The sequence below is a fragment of the Phyllostomus hastatus genome, unplaced genomic scaffold (assembly GCF_019186645.2).
Source record: "Phyllostomus hastatus isolate PE091 unplaced genomic scaffold, TTU_PhHast_1.1 phas_contig_34, whole genome shotgun sequence".
Lineage (NCBI taxonomy): Eukaryota > Metazoa > Chordata > Mammalia > Chiroptera > Phyllostomidae > Phyllostomus > Phyllostomus hastatus.
Genome location: NW_025333857.1, coordinates 18,178,850 through 18,196,765, shown reverse-complemented (window position 1 = coordinate 18,196,765; position 17,916 = coordinate 18,178,850). Strand labels below are relative to the sequence as shown.

General features: G+C 36.1%; 1 protein-coding gene across 3 annotated transcripts; it reads left to right on the top strand.

Moving 5' to 3' along the window:
• The first annotated feature begins 278 nt into the window (after nt 1–278).
• On the top strand, nt 279–17,748 carry TYRP1 (tyrosinase related protein 1). Of its 3 annotated transcripts, none has more exons than XM_045840601.1 (8): nt 279–301; nt 874–1,328; nt 2,382–2,704; nt 5,247–5,451; nt 9,310–9,477; nt 12,289–12,468; nt 15,436–15,582; nt 16,653–17,748. In XM_045840601.1, exons 2-8 carry the CDS (start codon nt 944–946, stop codon nt 16,856–16,858), a joined length of 1,614 nt encoding a protein of 537 aa, XP_045696557.1. In that variant the 5' UTR covers nt 279–301; nt 874–943; the 3' UTR covers nt 16,859–17,748. The 3 variants fall into 3 exon arrangements, with proteins under 3 accessions (XP_045696557.1, XP_045696556.1, XP_045696555.1); XM_045840600.1 differs by lacking the exon at nt 279–301 and adding an exon at nt 331–433; XM_045840599.1 differs by lacking the exon at nt 279–301 and adding an exon at nt 443–564.
• Nucleotides 17,749–17,916: the final 168 nt, after the last annotated feature.

Genomic DNA, 17,916 nt, shown 5'->3' with positions numbered 1-17,916 from the left:
ATACCCCTACATATAATATGTATATACACACATTCTTAAATATGTGTATATGTGTGTGTATGTGTGTGTGTGTCAAAAATAAAATAAAATCTCTACGATGGAAACAAAAGCTCTCTAGATTATCTAATTTGTTGTATTCCAAATCAGTGCCTCTGGCGTTTTCCTAAAACTTTAAGCATCACAAGGAAATCAGTAGGAAGGGAATCATGTGCTAACCAAGTACTTAAAGAGCAGAAAAACTCACTGAAGTGAAAGAGAATTACCAAAGGGTGGAGGAGAGCTCCAGCCCCTCCCAGTTTGGGTGAGCAGATTTGTGATTAGTTATCAGGCAGAAACCCACATGCAATTAACAGCTCTGACATCAGGGGACTAGCAAATATAAAACACTCAGCTCTAAGAGAGGTTCAGCAGCGAATCCCCTCAGGAGTTTAAGGTACTGGAAAGAAGCTCTGCGGGAAGTGGGTGGACTGCAGCCAAAACTCTATTACGATGGGGATTTCAAATAATGAGAATTAACTTGCTGAAAATCTGCTCCCAATTCTTCTTTCAGCCCCATGGTTAAAGGTAATTAATGGTGGTGACCTGCTAATGAATGCTCTTGATAAATGATAGCCAGGATAAGTATTTTTATAAATAGAAATAAAAAGTGAATAAAACTAAATGACTAGGACAGGGGATTTAATTACATAGGTATTATAAATGTCAAATATTTAAAGGTAAATTTCTAAATATCTAAGGGTAAATTTGTTATTATTTGAATTGTCATTTTACAAATTTGAGAAGTATTTTGAAAGTGGGTTGGAGAGGGCTCATGCATTTATACCAGCACACACACACAATTTGCATAATCCCATTTTGCTTTCTCCTTTTCAGCTTGATTTCTCTCTATGTCCCTCTGCCCCTACACAAAGGGCTGCAGAACCAGAGCCTTGCTTCAAGCAGAATGGAAGTTCATAAACTCCTCTCTCTACGATGCATCTTCTTGCCCCTGCTTTTTATTCACCAGGCATGGGCTCAGTTTCCAAGAGAGTGTGCTACCACTGAGGCTTTGAGAAATGGTGTGTGTTGCCCAGATCTGTCCCCCGTGTCTGGACCTGGGACCGACCCCTGTGGCTCTTCATCAGGAAGGGGCAGGTGTGAAGAAGCTACCGCAGACTCCCAGCCCCACAGCCCCCAGTACCCACATGATGGCCGAGATGATCGGGAGGGCTGGCCCACACGGTTCTTCAATTGGACGTGTCACTGTAATGGCAACTTCTCAGGACATAACTGTGGGACCTGTCGTCCTGGATGGAGAGGAACTGCCTGTGACCAGAGGGTGCTCATAGGTAAGTGGGGATTTGAGTGGATAGATAGTCCTGCATGAGACCCAGATCATTTGAGCTGGAAGAACACCTGGAAATTACATAGCTCAATCCTCTCTTCACAGTTGAGGAAACAGGCTTACTGAGATCAAGAAATCTATTTTATTTAAAGAAATGAGCTTGAAGCTCTGATCATTGACTATTACTTCCTTACAAAACATTTGTTGAACAACCACTGTAAGCCAGGAACTGTGCTAGATGTTTACGACTATACTTTCTGTAATTCCTCAAGGCAGTTCTACTATCATAGGTGTGGTTCAGAAAGGACCACTCCACAGATCTGGTATTTGGAAAACCAGGCATTCATACTGAAATTTGTCTAGCTCTAATTCCCTTGCTAACCCACCAGGGAATTTTCCACTGTGGTGATCAAGTTTAGTCATTTTAGACCAAGAGTCCGGCCTGCAGCCTAAATAACAACAAATAACAAAACATTAAATTGTAACAGTCAGCACAACTTGACTGTTCTCTATGTGCCAGACTGAGGTTTAACAGAATATTTACTTTGTCTTTACTATGTATACCCTTCAATCTTTACAATTCTTCAAAAAGATTATATTTTCATACACATTTTACAAATGAAAAACTGAGGCTTAGTGACATGAGTGCAGTCATGGAATGAGTCTCTGGTCCTCACCACTGTGCTACACCACATGCCTTGTTTTTGTAAGATTTACTATATTTAAAAGGTAGAAAATTTGAAGAAAAGTGCCAATAGTGAACAGAAATGAACAGAACACAACCATCTAGTCCACAAGTAAGATCACAGAAAACTACCAGATTCCTAGTTTAAGTTGGAGAGGGAAGGAGAGGGGGACAGAGGAAGCCAGGGACCAAGGGTGGCAGGGAGTGAGGGATAATAAGGGGTATTTTTTAAAGTATAAAATTATTTAAGCCTATAGGCAAATTATCGTTATGGGTAAATGAAACATGGTATGTTACAAAGTTATTATGCTCATTATCTACTCATCCCCACAAAAAAAGAGGTTCTCATGTTTGAATTTTGTATCCCTAAAGTCAGGAGAAACATTCTGGACTTAAGTACGGAAGAAAAGAAATACCTTGTCCAGGCCCTGGATATGGCAAAGCGTACAATTCACCCTCGGTTTGTCATTGCCACCAGGAGATCAGAAGAAATATTTGGGCCAGATGGCAACACACCACAATTTGAGAACACTTCAATTTATAACTACTTTGTTTGGACACACTACTATTCAGTAAAAAAGACTTTCCTCGGGGTAGGACAGGAAAGCTTTGGTGGAGTGGATTTCTCTCATGAAGGACCAGCTTTCCTCACGTGGCACAGATACCACCTACTGCAGCTGGAGAGAGACATGCAGGTAGGTACAAACCCTGCAGTTCTCGGTCCTTTCCACACACGGTGCCTTGTTTGGAAGTCATTTGATCCTTGGTGTACCAAATGAACAAAGCATGTGATGACACAGCAATTTCAGGGTATTAATCTGCCTTAGATGTTCTGAGTTTCTCCCTGTACTAATTGTATATTTCTTAATTAATGTTGATCTTTTTGAAGTGAAAAGAAAGTCATCTCAATAATGAGGAAGCCAGATGAGACATTTGTAGTGTAAATGAAAGCACTGAATATGTTCTACTGCTCTTCAATTACAACGAGTCACAGAGTTTGCAACAAAAGAATCTCATTTAATACGGCTTTTTTCTAAAATGGAAATCAATGCCCCTTACTGGTTTGGATGAAACAAGCGTATATGAACTTGTCAGTCTTCCAAGTCCCAAATATGTAACTCAATATACCAGTGGACAATCCTAATATGATATATAGGGTGTAAGTGATATAAAAGGTCCCTTTCCATTTACATTGTAATATTTTCATTGAATACCATTTTTTTCATGCCCCTTAACCACTTTGAGGCTTACAAAAGGACTATTTTGAAACATCCCATCAATTGCATACCATTTTTACTTAAGAAGCATTGGTACAAAGTAAACTTTAACCCAAACACAGTTATTTCCTGCTTATTTTTAAGCAGATAAACTCTAAACACATTAAATTATCTGTTAACAAAGATACATCATTATTGTTTCTTTTACTAATAGCTGTTTCTTAAGAAAGTATTATAATTTTAAAATTAAATTTTAAATGATGAGATCTCACTAAATTATTAGATCTAGGAAACCCACAAATTAAACCAGTTTTCTACGTAAAATAATAGTAATGAATCCCTCCCTGCAAGTTAAAGTCTAAAACTTAACCTAAAAATAATCTGAAGGCAGAAAGGTGTTCATTTATCAATTTGTAGTATGCTTGTGCCCAGCATGATTCAAAGAAAATAAATGGCTAGAAGAGAGAGAATGAACTAAAGTACAGAATAAAATATTTGTATGAAAGTAGTCTATCCATTCGCAGTTTGACAGTGATTAAATGAATTCATCTGATTCTCGGCACTTCTTATTTTATAGCTCTGATTACAAGGAAGACATTTAGTAGATTATTAGTAGATAAATCTGTCATTTGTAATGGACTCCAGATCTTCATACCTTCAAGTCATTTTCCCATGAGCACACCAAAGTGAAAGGGCAGATGGGAAGTATCTAAAAGTTTCAGTTTTGCCTGTGTAAACTTCAGCCTCTCACTACTTACATTTTTAAAACCCAGAACAAGGGATCCAGCAAATTACAATCTATATGTAATGTATTGTTGAAAATGCCACATGAATATGCTCCAGCTCCCAAATGTCAGTTGCCGAACCACAAACTGACTCTTAATAATCCCTTGGAAGCTGTCACTAATATTTGTGAACCAGAACAATAGCTTCTAAATGAGGACTCTGAATCCCTGGAGATCAATAACTGGAGACGCCTTGGAGCACTTTTGGCCGTCTAAAAAACCAAAGACAAGGAAACGCTTCCTAGACAGGGTAAAGAGGAAAAGTAGTAATGCGCCAAATGCAGGCAAGGTGCAATGAAAACAATACCTACATTTAAATCCAACACTTCAAATATAACTCCCCAAAGACCAGAAGGAATGAGACCAGAAGGAATGAGAAACAACAAGTACAATAAATGTGTGTTTTTAAGGAATCCAATGAAAAGCACCCATGTGATCTTGAGCCCAGCATTTTTAAAATTGTTGAGATCAGCTCCAAATAGAAACCGGATTTCTGTTCTAAAGAGCAGTATGCACAAGAAGATACCCTGCTTCTCTTTTGCTTTTTCTGTAAGTGTGAGTTTCAGGCAGAAGCCTGAGTCTTCCTAGTTTAGATTCTGAAGCAGGGGTCCCTAAGTAAAACATCTTTAGTGCCCAGGCAGATAACGTAAGTTTGAGTAGAGAGCTTGTGTAGCCTGTGACCCAACCAGAATCTAAATGCCTACACACATTCCAGTTAAACTAATAAACAGAAACAAAACCAAAAGTACTGCTCCTCATAACCTATTTCAAGGCTGGACCTGGCTCCAGACCCAGAGTTAGCAGTGCCTGAATTAGAGACAGGGAAGTGGAAGGAGCGGGGAATGTCAGGGAGTAGAGGTTGTTATTGATACGTTTTAGTATATAATCAATAGAAATATAATTACCTGTCTAAAAAAGAAAAGGCAGTCTTTCCCCTGCCCCCTAAAAAAGGCATTTGCAGACATTATACATGTCTGTATTACAATGAGTTGAGTTTAATCCCTCTTGTGCCTGAAGTTGCTCCTCGTAGGTAGTGCAATAAATTAGAACTTTGTTAATAATGGAATTAAGCCCTCCAATCCCTCAGAATCCACTGACACACGGACTGGTTCCGAAGTGGCTGAAAAGAACTAACAGAAATAGACTGCCAGGGAGTAAGCAAGCAAAGGGGTGAGGGGGGGGGGGAGAGGTTTAAACAAAAGCTGAGAAATGGTAACAGAGTTTCTGTGATCTAGGAAATGTTGCAGAATCCTTCCTTCTCCCTTCCTTACTGGAATTTTGCAACTGGAAGAAACGTCTGTGACGTCTGCACCGATGACTTGATGGGATCGAGAAGCAACTTTGATTCCACTCTGATAAGCCCGAACTCGGTCTTTTCTCAATGGCAAATGGTCTGTGAATCCTTGGATGATTATGATACCCTAGGAACCCTTTGCAACAGTAAGTTCCAAATGACATCTAGGATTCAGAATTCCCTGTTAGATAGAGAAATGTGCCGTCTGAAGGCTCTTCATTCTACCAAGGACTTCAGTCTAAAATCTACTTTTATACAGAGAATCAATGTACAGATATTTATGGAACAACTAAGATATTCAAGGCAATCTATAAGGTACACCAGTGTGGGAGGATACGTGTCTGAACATTTTTACATTGCCCTTCTTGAGCAATTTGGTGAGTTGCTCACTTCCTTACTTTGGAAAGGTCTCATTGTATAAATTAATCATCTTAGTACAGTCAGCCCTGTTTAGTGATCATGTGTCTTGTGCTGGCATTTCACAAAAAATGTTTCCCTAGGAGATATGAAACATGCAGAAAGACTTGAAAGTGCCCTACATGTAAAAAATAATGTATAATAATATATTTATGGTAATAATCATATTGTCATGATATGTTATTGTGATGTTAATCTAGCCATAGGCTTAAAAATCAAAAGGTGAAAAACAGAATATTTAACAGTTGTCCTAGCATCCAGAGGCTTTCTTCCAGGGCTCTGCAAACCACATCTGCCATGAGCTGTTTCTGTCATGTGTGGATCTGGTCCTGAGCTTTCTGTCGTCCTCCTCAGACCACGTTATCATCCTTCCCTGTGCTTAATTATTAGAGCCTCCCTGCCCCATCTTGTTTTTCCTCAGTAGGCATGTCTGGCTATTTTTAACTTTTGTTCTTCCACATAAAAACTAGAATTATGGAAATTTATTCTATTATATATTCATAAGATTTATTCTGCATGTATTCTTTAAAACATCAATTATTAAATTATTTTCTAAACCTAAAGAGAAAATATTCTAAATGGAACAAAGAAATTAGGTGATTTTCCTCATTAGAAGATTATTTAGCTGTGTTTAAGAACAAGAGAAATGGTATGTATGAAATTTTCTTCCACAGAAGCTTAACAATTAGAATTACATGTGTATATTTTTTGGCGTAACTAATAAGTGGTTGTACCTTGTGGTAGGGAAATGAAATTGAGGGTCAAGATCTCTGTAGATACCAAAACATTCATCTCTCTCTGACCAGGCTATTACATTTTGTCCTGTAAGTTTTCCAGACATTTTCCAATCGCCCTGTTGACTGAATAACAACATACAGCACAATTTAAATGCATAAATGAAGTTACAGCATAGGAGGATATTTTTATCATCATTTTTCTTGTCACTTACTGTAACATATAACTCTGACACAGTTTCCTGAAAATTTGAATGTATTTTAGATAAAACAAAATTTATGATTACCCCTTGCCTTAGTTCAAGATATAAATACCAAACTTTATTAGGCCAGTGAAAGAAAAAAAGGAAACTAACATTTTAGTGAATGCATTGTGTCTGATATGGTGTTAAATGCTTGTGTACATCTTATTTGATTCTCATAGCAAGTCTTGCCTCCTTCTGCCTTTTTTCCTCAATGAAATTTCCAGGCCTGTAGTTTCACAAATCATCTTTTACAGGAAACCCGTGCATGTACATCCTCAAGTCAAACTGCCCTTATATTTTCCATGCCTATGTTTTCATATTCTTCTTGCACGGTATCCCTCCAATATTCCATTAATACACCAAACCTGATATGTACACTAAAGGAGTGAATTGCTGATCCCTAACATTCTTTCAGCAACTAATATACATTCTTTGATTCATTAGATGAAAAACTTTGTTCCTTCTTCACAATACTTCTCAAATTTACTTTCTCCTTCAGAACTCAGAACTTTTTATTCATTCCTGCATAGAAATACTACAGGACTCTAATCCATAGGATGTTAGTAGTTGTGATGGAAAGGCGGTGTAAAGTACAACATAAGAAATACAGCCAATCACATTGCCATAACTACATATGGTGTCAGATGGGCATGAGACTTAACGGGAAGATCACTCTGTAAATCAGGGGTGTCCAAACTTTTGGAGTCTCTGGGGCACACTGGAAGAACAAGAGTTGTCTTGGGCCACACATTAAATACATTGCAACACGCAATCACAAAAACATCTCATAATGTTTTAAGTAAATTTACAATTTTGTGTTGGGCCACATTCACAGCCATCCTGGGCCGCGTGAAGCCCATAGGCCACAGGTTGGACACCCCTGCAGTGTGAGTCCTGTAAAAGTCTAACCACTGTGCTATGCACCTGAAACTAGTATAGTGCTGATTGTCAACTGTAATTAAAAATTGTTTTAAATTTAAAAATATAAACTAGGTACAATGGCAGAAGTTGTTCATGTACACATTTTAAAAATCGCTAGGTTAAAATTAAATTGGCTTAACTAGTTTTATTTCTATCAAAATTCTGCACTATGAAACTCCATGAGGGAAAATTAAGTTATAAGGTTTTTGAAGCCTATGTAGTCAATACTATATTCTTGGGATGCCTTGACACTTCCCTGACCAGTAATCTCCAAACTATGAGCTTGAACTGAGTTTAGCTAGTACAATCTGAAAGTTTTAATGATAATGTGTCCCTAAAAAATGCACATGTACTTTCCAGTTTCAATATAGGCAAGTTTTATCTTTATATTATATAAAGTTAGCTATGCTAATTCATCAGGTACTAATCATTATGTTAGTTACAAAGCATACAATGAGGACATTTATGAATGAGGCAAAATGAAAATGAGGTGTGGAAATGTTATCTCCCCCCCTAAGGCATGAACACTCCTCTCTGGAGACCAGTGAGACAGACTGATGCAAAATGCTCCTAACCAAATTCCTCTCCTCCCACCACCTAGAGCTCCTTCCCACTTTCTGAATTATACATAACTTTCCCATCTTGCCTTTTGGTCTCTTCACATTATGGTTCTGGTCCAGTTTCCCATCTTTCCACCGTGCAATACTCTCTGACAATGCCACACAGCCCAGGAGAGCTAGCTTCCAAACAGGCCCACTATCCCACTTAACAACATGCACCAAACAACTACTTAGCAACAATTATGCACCAGGCACTGCACCAAAACATATGATTACCCCTTGCCTTAGTTCAAGATATAAATACCAAACTTAATATTCATTAGGACAGTGAAAGGAAAAAGGGAACTAACATTCTAGTGAACATGTTGTGTCTGATAGGGCAGAAGGAAGAACAGACAGAGTTCTTGCTTTGATGGGGCTTATATTATAGATAGAAGAGGGCTTATCAGCTCTTGTTCCTACCTCTGCCTAAAATACCTCCTATTTCACATGTGGAAATTCTCCTCAGTCCTTCAAGGCACTCTCTGGATCTGCCCAACTGGGAAAGGTATCTCCCTCCCTCTGTCTTACTGTCACATTATTGCCAGCATCACTGTTTACCTGTTAGTCTTACTGCCCTTCAAAAACTTAATTATTTCCCCATACATGGGGGGAAAATGTGTCGATTGAAATTGAAGATTGTTTTTCTTTATTTTTCTGAAGGCCTGAAATAGACAGCATTCAAATACAAAACTCCATATATGTATGAAATATAGATTTCAGTGTGGAATTTAGGTTTATGAGATTATTTTGACAAAATTCAGTTTTCCATGGAATGTTCATTTTAATACGTTCTTGTGAAAAAAGCCTATGTTGATTTAACAAAGACCCAGACCTCTATCACTTATTGTAATCACTTCTTCCTTCAGAGGATTTTATGTATCACATATCTACTCTTATCAGGGAAATTGACATGATAACTTAGATTTTCTCACTTTACTGCCACTAAAAAGCATTTTTTAAAAAATGTTCTCTTCTACCAAGAACCTCCTATCATTCAGTGTCTATGCAATACATAACATTGTTAAGGGCAATAATAAGATCTCTAAAGACTCTGTAACTGTTTGCATACCCCATCATTTTTCCAGGCACGGAAGGCGGGCCAATTAGGAGAAATCCAGCTGGAAACGTGGCTAGACCAATGGTGCAGCGTCTTCCTAAACCACAGGATGTGGTTCAGTGCTTGGAAGTTGCTGCATTTGACACACCTCCTTTTTATTCCAATTCTACAAACAGTTTCCGAAACACAGTGGAAGGTAAGTAAACAAAATCGGTGGTTTGAATTGAAGTAGTTATCACAGAAAATTGAAGTACTCAAATTCAGATCTCTTTGAAAAAATCATTAAATGCCATATTGATCCAATCAGTTTACCTGTATGGTGCTGCCTAATTATAGTGGAGACACAGCTGTCCACTAAGACAAGAATTTCCTCAAAGAAAAGTGTCAGACCACAAAACCCTCTCAATCATAACAGAAGCTCTTGTAAAATACTGTATTTTGCCATGTATAATGTGCACTTTTTTTCACCAAATTTTTGAAGGAAAAATAAGAATGTGCATTATACGTGGGTAGTACTAATTCCATATCTATATAAATTTTTTAAATACTTGTATTTATGCTTATGTGTTAAGAGTGTAATCCTAGAAAGCAATAGCAATACTTGTATGCAAAATAATAGGCTGAAATATCATCATTGGTTTTGTTTCTAAATATAAATAAATAATTGAATTTAAAAATTAAAATGAAAGATTTTTTTCCTGAAAGTTTTGGCCAAAAATGTGGGTGTACATTATACATAGGAGCACATTATAAATGGCAAAATATGGTATTCTCCAACCTCTTAAATAATTAAAAAGTATTTAAACTCAAATTTCTGGTAGATGGGTGGCCATTATATGTATAATGATCAAATTCTAATATAAACAAATAACATTTGATACTTTAAGAGCTTATTAGATTTTTAAAAATCAATTAAAAATCTGAATAATTCACTGATATTCAATAAAGTCTTGTTTGGGCATATGTTTATTTAGATCTGTATCATCCTGTAACTTTTTTTAAGGTCCATAAAAATTCAATCTAACATCTAGTGATATTCACCTTGGTTTTCTTTATTTAACTCCAAGTTCTTTAAAGCTAAGGAAACTGAGGTCCAAATAAATGCAATTAATTTCCCAAGATATTCAGCTAGTTAGGGACACAGCACACATTCAAAGACAAATTTTCTAAGTTTAGTGTCTGTATACATTAGATAGTGAAACCTCTAAATCATGCTTGATACATAAAGTTTTAAAGGAACAGAAAAACTTTTAATTTTGTTATAACTTATTGTCAAAATTTACCTTAAATATAGCATTGCATATGTTAGACCTTCCCTATATTCATGCAAAAAACTGAGAATTGATCTCTCTGTCCCCATTATCTAGGATATTTGATGTATAAATCTGATAATTATTTTTAATTCTCTTCCCTTTTATTATCAAAATTATATGCCATTATTTTCTCTTTATGTTAATTTTTAATAACTATATATGAACCACTTATTTGGAAATAAATTCAATAAATATTCACTATATTTTGACTAAATTTGTGTATATAAACTGAGGTTGTAAGTACAGATTTGTATTAGAATGTGCAGATTTTGTTTTATTGATGCCTAATTAAGAGAAAAAATATACTGATTTCTCAACAGATATATAAAAAGACCAGTGCCTACCCACGGGCCATGTACATTATAGGCAATCCTTAAATTTTTTTAGTCAAAAAATAATGGAACACATGTATGAAAATGAATAAATGAGTATAATTACACAAGATATTTCAAATTCTAATTTTAATAACCTTTCTCTGATCTCCCCCCTCTGGCCCTTCAAGCTGAACAGACACACCTACACCTCCATCCCACATCACAGACCCTTATTTCTGTTTGTGGTCTACTCTCACCTCTCTAATGTATATATGCATGTGATACATATAATATGGGATACACACAGCAATGTGAGCCATATAATATATGCATGTTATACAGGGTCTGGCACAAATAATGCCTCTTTTTATTAGAAAATCTTTTACTACAAAATCATGAACATGTAACTTTGCAATGTAACAATATCACACGTGGGTACAACATATGACGTTTTAGGTGAAATGTTCAAATTAAAACTATGTTATTACACTCATATTATTACCCTACCAACCACACTCAAGCAGGTCTTACTTCTGCTGGACCCTGTATATAATGTGGGGATATATGATATTTGTGAAATACATATACACAGTATATATAATATGGAAATATGTATATCAAAAGTTCTATAAATGTTTTGACAGCAAGCTTTCCAGATGTTAAAAAGTAGCACAGAGGTGTTAAGAAAGCTCTGAGAAATTAAAACTTCTCCATAAAAATAACTTTCCAGAAATAAACATGCTGATAGTCTTTTGAAGGGAAGAATATAGGAAACTGAAGTAGCAGCTGGTGATGTGAGTTCCAGGACAATTGGAATGGTCTCCCATCATGTCAGCAGTTTTTAGTAGAGAAGCTGGAGATTTCTACTCTCAGATGGAACAATGATTGCCTTGTTGAAATAGAGTAGTCTATACAGTTTGACTGATATCCTTTGCAGGTCATTATTTTTTTAAGATTTTTTATTTATTTGTTTTTAGAGAGGGAAGGGAGGAAGAAAGAGAGAGAAACATCAATGTGCAGTTGCTGGGGGTCGTGGCCTGCAACCCAGGCATGTACCCTGACTGGGAATCGAACCTGCGACACTTTGGTTCGGAGCCTGCATTCAATCCACTGAGCTACGCCAGCCAGGGCCCTGCAGGTCATTATTTTTAACCTGGAGGCTACATGTAGAATGCTATACCACTGGCTTAAAACTAACCCAGCTCTGGGTATAGCAAACAAACATCGCCAACCATAGGTATAGAGAAACAGTGCTATGATACTAAGGTAACTACTGTCCTGACAAGCGTAGGAAAATTGTTCCTCAGTATAGTCACTGCTGTTCACTTGCAAAATATAGTTGTAATGATTTTTAATATTTTCATTTATTTTTATATCTAGGTTACAGTGACCCCACAGGAAGGTATGACCCTGCTGTTCGAAGCCTTCACAATTTGGCCCATCTATTCCTGAATGGAACAGGGGGACAAACCCATTTATCTCCGAATGATCCTATATTTGTTCTCCTGCATACTTTCACTGATGCAGTCTTTGATGAATGGCTGAGGAGATACAATGCTGGTGAGACATTTTCATATGCTTTTTGCAGGCTCAGCAAAAGAAAGACTGTTCAGATGGCAGAGTTATCACTTTAAGCTAAGCACTTGACACACTTAGGCTACACTTCAAAATAAGGATCAAATAGCTATAATGTCTAGCCATTTCCAAATATTCCCAGCCACCTTGAAATGCAGATATCTCTCAGAATTGTTATTTAAGATTATATTTATTAGCATTCAATAGAACTAAGCAGGTAATCTCTTCTCATTTTCAGTTTCCCAAATTCATCTTCTTCATATCTTGTAATGAACATTCTTGTTGACTTTTTTAATTAATGATTTTTAATATGAATGGGAAAAACTTACACAGCTCTTCTTCAATACCCCAAAAGACAAAAAAAAAAATTATAATCATAAACTGCAGTTTTGGCTTTGTTACTTCATGAACTCTCACAAATGAAAATTTTGCTCAACTTGAGAAGTTAGTGTTGGTTTTCATATCACACCATAGAAAATCTGTTAAGTTTATTTTAATGTATTCTTTAAAATATTATTCACAAGGCTACCTTCTCTTCACTTCTCAGCTGAGAGGCTCACCTTGCACTGTGTGTGTGTCTGAGTCTGCATTACTTTTCAAACAAAGAAGGTCACTTCTCTGGTTAAAACACCATGCATTTTTATATCTTAAAAGTGTTCTTAATTTTGGCTCCTGTGCCTTTACTTCATCATGCATCTAAACACAATCTTTGAGATTAACTATCTATTCATGTATCTATCCAACTCAGCCAGTTTCTTATTTTCCTCTGAGTTTGTGTATACCATAGACATGCATACCTATTCTTTCCTAGCCAGTATTCTAGGTGTTGGAAATACAATAACATAGAAAACACACACAAAAAATCTTCGCCCTGGAACCTTTGTCCTTATCTATTGGTACAAATGGCAATAAATATATGTAAATAAATAAACAGTATATTAGGTGGTAAATAAAATAAGACAAGAGCATAGGGAGTACTGTGTAAATACATGGAAAACCCTCCCAAGACAAAGGAACAAAGGAGCCCACGGAGGCTGAAGCAGAGTGGAGAGTGGGGAGAGAACAGAGGGAGATGATAAGGTGAGAGGGGTAACACATGCATTTAACACTAAGAGAGAAAGGGAGCCACTGAAGGGTCTTACATAGAAAGGTTACATTCTAATTCAATTGCTATTGTTTGTTATTTTTACTATTATTTCTCCATTCTTTTTAATGGATATAACTTTATCATACAGATGAAGCTGAACAGAGTTGAGGCTGATCCATTCAGGATTCAGTAAAGATGAAACAGGAAGTTTGAAAAACTAAGTTATTAACTTTAATATCTACTTTTAATAAATAACTAACAGTAATACAGCAAATTGTGAGTTCCTTGAAAACAGAACTTTGTCTGTTTTGTTCAATACTATAGCCCCATGCCTAGACCAGGAGCTCAATGGGTGTTAATAAATAAATACTTAATTAGCATTAATACACAGTAAGTTTGAAGTGACAAATATATAAACAATGCCTGCCATTCCTATGATCAATTGTTCTTCAAACTAGATTCTAAAATACTCTTATGTGCTTCAAGGGAACACACTTCTAACTGTCCAGGTAACATACTTCTTACAAATGAAATCTGATACTTCCTTAGCTTTCTCACACATTCCAGCCATTCTAAACATATGTCCACTAAATGCAGTACCCAAGCCCACTTCCAAACTGAGTTTTTAACAATGCATTTTTTATTTAATTGTATCAACATATAGAACAACAACAACAAAAAACACTTTTTGCCACAAATGACATTTCAGTACTTTCATACCTGATGACAAAAACTCACTAATGATATAAATACCTGTGATTAGTATTTAAATGGAATCAACCTCCCCTTATCCAGGGGGACATGTTCCAAGACCCCCAGTGGATGCCTGAAACTGGGGATAGTACTGAACCCTATAACTGTATGCACAATGTTTTTTCCTATGGGTACTTACCTAAAGTAAAGTTTAATTTATTAATTACACACAGTAATAGAGTCACAATAATAACTGGTAATAACATAGAACAAGTCTAACAATATACTTTAATAAAAGTTACATGAATGGCTTTGGGACAATTACTAAGAAAATAAGTGCCATGTGAACTCAGCAGCACATTCCCATGATGGCAACCTGCTAACTGAGAGGTCTACTGAGGGACTAAAGAGCAGGGAGCCTGTACAAAGTGGATGTGCTGGACAAAGGGATGATCCACTTCCCGGTAGGACAAAGCAGGAGGGTAAAGATTTCATCACGCTACTCAGAACTGAGCAAAATTTAAAACTTATAATTTTTATTTCTGGAATATTCCATTTAATATTTTCAGACCACAGTTGATGGTGGGTAACTGAAACTGTGGACAGCAAAACCATGGACAGGAAATAAACTGCTATAGAAACAGGAGAGGTAACAGGAGCAAATAGGAGGATTCCAGGACCTTGATTAAAAAGCTTGTGGGTTTTTTTGCTAACAGAGTAAAACCTGAGGAATGAGTTTCTCTAAAAGTAAACAGAAAAAAATTAAAAATAGCAGAGACACATATTCTCAGTCAAGGAGAACCCTCCATTAGAAATTATCTCTCAAATTCAAATTATAGATGATGCTACAGCAAACTGTAGATCAATCCTTTCTTTAGTTTTGAAATATAAGTTCAATTAATTGTATTCAAATTAGTTCCTATAATTTAAAAGTAAAACAATTACTGATCATCAAATATAATAAAATACTAAAACATTCCTGCTTTTGAATGTTCTTTTTCTATTGGATATGTTAGTGTTGTACTCAAAGCATTTGAAATCTTTTTTTGCTTATGTCTTTATTCAGTGTAAAATATAAAAGAATGCTTTTAATGTTATCTTTGGATATTTCAAGGCAACTTCAGAACATAATAATATATTGATATTAAAAATGTGTTTTTGGCATATTTTAGATATATCCACATTTCCAATGAGAAATGCCCCTATTGGACATAATAGACAATACAACATGGTACCGTTTTGGCCTCCCGTTACCAACACAGAAATGTTTGTTACTGCTCCTGACAACCTGGGGTACACCTATGAAATTCAATGGCCACGTGAGTACTGAAAATTTATTTGTACTGTGGAAATTTTCAAAAGCAAATTTGTTACCTTTAAAGTTAAATAATCACAGGATTTCTGAAGCTTACATTTTTCCACTTGCATTTACAAACTTTCGTTTGGATTTTTATTTGGGGATAAAGGGAGTAAATTTAACATTTGTTGTGAGCCCACTCTGACCTTGTATTGAGCTGATTATATAGCACACTATCTCATTTAATTCTTATGTCCCTCTGTGATAAGTATTATAATCCTGAATTTACAAACAAGGAAGACAAGGCTTCAAAACAGTAACGGTCAAAGCTCATATTTTTAGTAAGACAAAATGAGTTTGGAGCTTAGGCCCCTAAATTTTCTACAGTATAATATGCCTCCATTTATCTATCTTAAATAAAAGAAATAAAATAATGGCATGAGATACTCTGAGCTGCTTTTTGTGATATTTTGAAATTCAAAACTCTTTCATTTATTTTTAATTTCTTTCTCAAGAAAGGCAGTAGGGTATAGTAGAAGGGCACAGGATTTGGATCCTGAAAGACCTGGACTCCAAACCCACTCTACTACCCACTAACCAAACGACTTTGGGCCAGTGACTTAGACCCTGAGGCCTCATTTTCTCACATTTAGAATGAAAATGATAACTATCCCAACAGAGTCTACTCATTATGAGAAATTAGAAAGTTGCCCTGGCTGGCGTAGCTCAGTGGATTGAGTGTGGGCTGGGAACTAAAGTGTCCCAGGTTCGATTCCCAGCCAGGGTACATTCCTGGGTTGCAGGCCATAACCCCCAGCCACCACACATTGATGTCTGTCTGTCTGTCTGTCTGTCTGTCTGTCTCTCTCTCCCTCCCTCCCTCCCTTCCCTCTCTAAAAATAAATAAATAAAATCTTAAAAAAAAAAAAAAGAAAGTGCCTTCAGGATGACAAGGGCTATCTATGATAGGCAATGTGACCAATAAAAATTAAGTATGATGATTTCTGTAAAGTGACTAAATTTAGGGTATTCACTTGTTGATGGCAACTATTATAAGATTTATTTCTTGCTCTCATTTTATTTTTCAAATAGGTCGGGATTTTAGTATTTCTGAGATTATTACCATAGCAGTAATTGCTGCTTTACTACTGGTTGCAGTCATTTTTGTGGGTGCTACTTGTCTGATCCGTGCCAGGAGCAAGATGGATGAAACAAATCAACCTCTCCTCACCGACCAGTATCGACACTACGCTGAAGAATATGAAAAAATTCATAATCCTAATCAGTCTATGGTCTAACTATAAACCACAGGTAGACTATAGGTCTCAATCCCTTATACATTGGTATTACAAAAAAGAAAAAAAACCTGGTTGAAAATAATAGGTTGAATTACTAACTGTTTTCTTTCATTTTATTACTTTCTTCGTTATGTGTATGCACATGTCGGAATTAAAGCTCCAGATGTTACTTTCCAGAGCTGGGAAGAGTTGCAACCTTTTCAATAGGCTTTATTTAAATTGCTGGTTGCCCCAACTCCATGGTATTTGAGAAGAAAGTATCAAGATATTTCACATGTTTTAATGACCACTTATATGACAATGTAAATAAGCTGCTTTTGCTTTGCTTATGTGTAAAGAAAAATTATTACTGATAGAAAATCCCTGATTAAAGTACACAATTAGGCATTCCTACAATGTTAAGATGTAAACACATTTCCATTCATTGACATTGGCCAACAGATAATAAAGGAAGCCAGATTTATTAGTTAAAATAATTTATGTGAAATTATAAATGGGATCTTAATTAACTTCTTCAAACTGGTCTTCCCCTTTGGGTATCAGCATACATTACATAGTCTAAGGTTCAAGACCACAGCAAAATCATAATCTTTGTCACACTTTAGAGAGATAAAAGCCTCACTCTGTTTAAGAGATCATCAATACTGCCTGTTTCCATTGTGTTCTCCTTCCTCTCAATCACTGACAAAGGAACTACCCACCCCCAGGTTACACCTCCCTAGTTCCTCAGCTAGTATCTTAGAGATCCACAGGAAGGCATAAAGGTGCAGAATGTACATCAAAGTGCCCTACAACTAGCATTCAGTTAATTGTATTTAATTCAAGTAGCTTTCTCCCATCACCTATCAGACTTATGTATTTTCAAATAAAGTATTAAAATATTATTTCATTCATCCTCTTTTTTATGCAATTCTACAAGAATGTCATTGTTTTTCTTTTATCATAAAATATTTTTCTCTCTTTTGATCTTCTGCTACTGAAACCATACTCCTAATAAAGAACTCTATAGGCTAATCAAAGTAAACAAAAATTTCAAATTAGTTTTAAAAAAAGAATAA

Excerpts from the sequence above, each read along its gene's own strand:
- TYRP1 (XM_045840601.1), top strand. The coding sequence starts at position 944 with ATGGAAGTTCATAAACTCCTCTCTCTACGATGCATCTTCTTGCCCCTG. Across the intron at positions 1,329-2,381 it reads TGACCAGAGGGTGCTCATAG|TCAGGAGAAACATTCTGGAC; the intron begins GTAAGTGGGGAT and ends GTATCCCTAAAG. Across the intron at positions 12,469-15,435 it reads GCTGAGGAGATACAATGCTG|ATATATCCACATTTCCAATG; the intron begins GTGAGACATTTT and ends GGCATATTTTAG.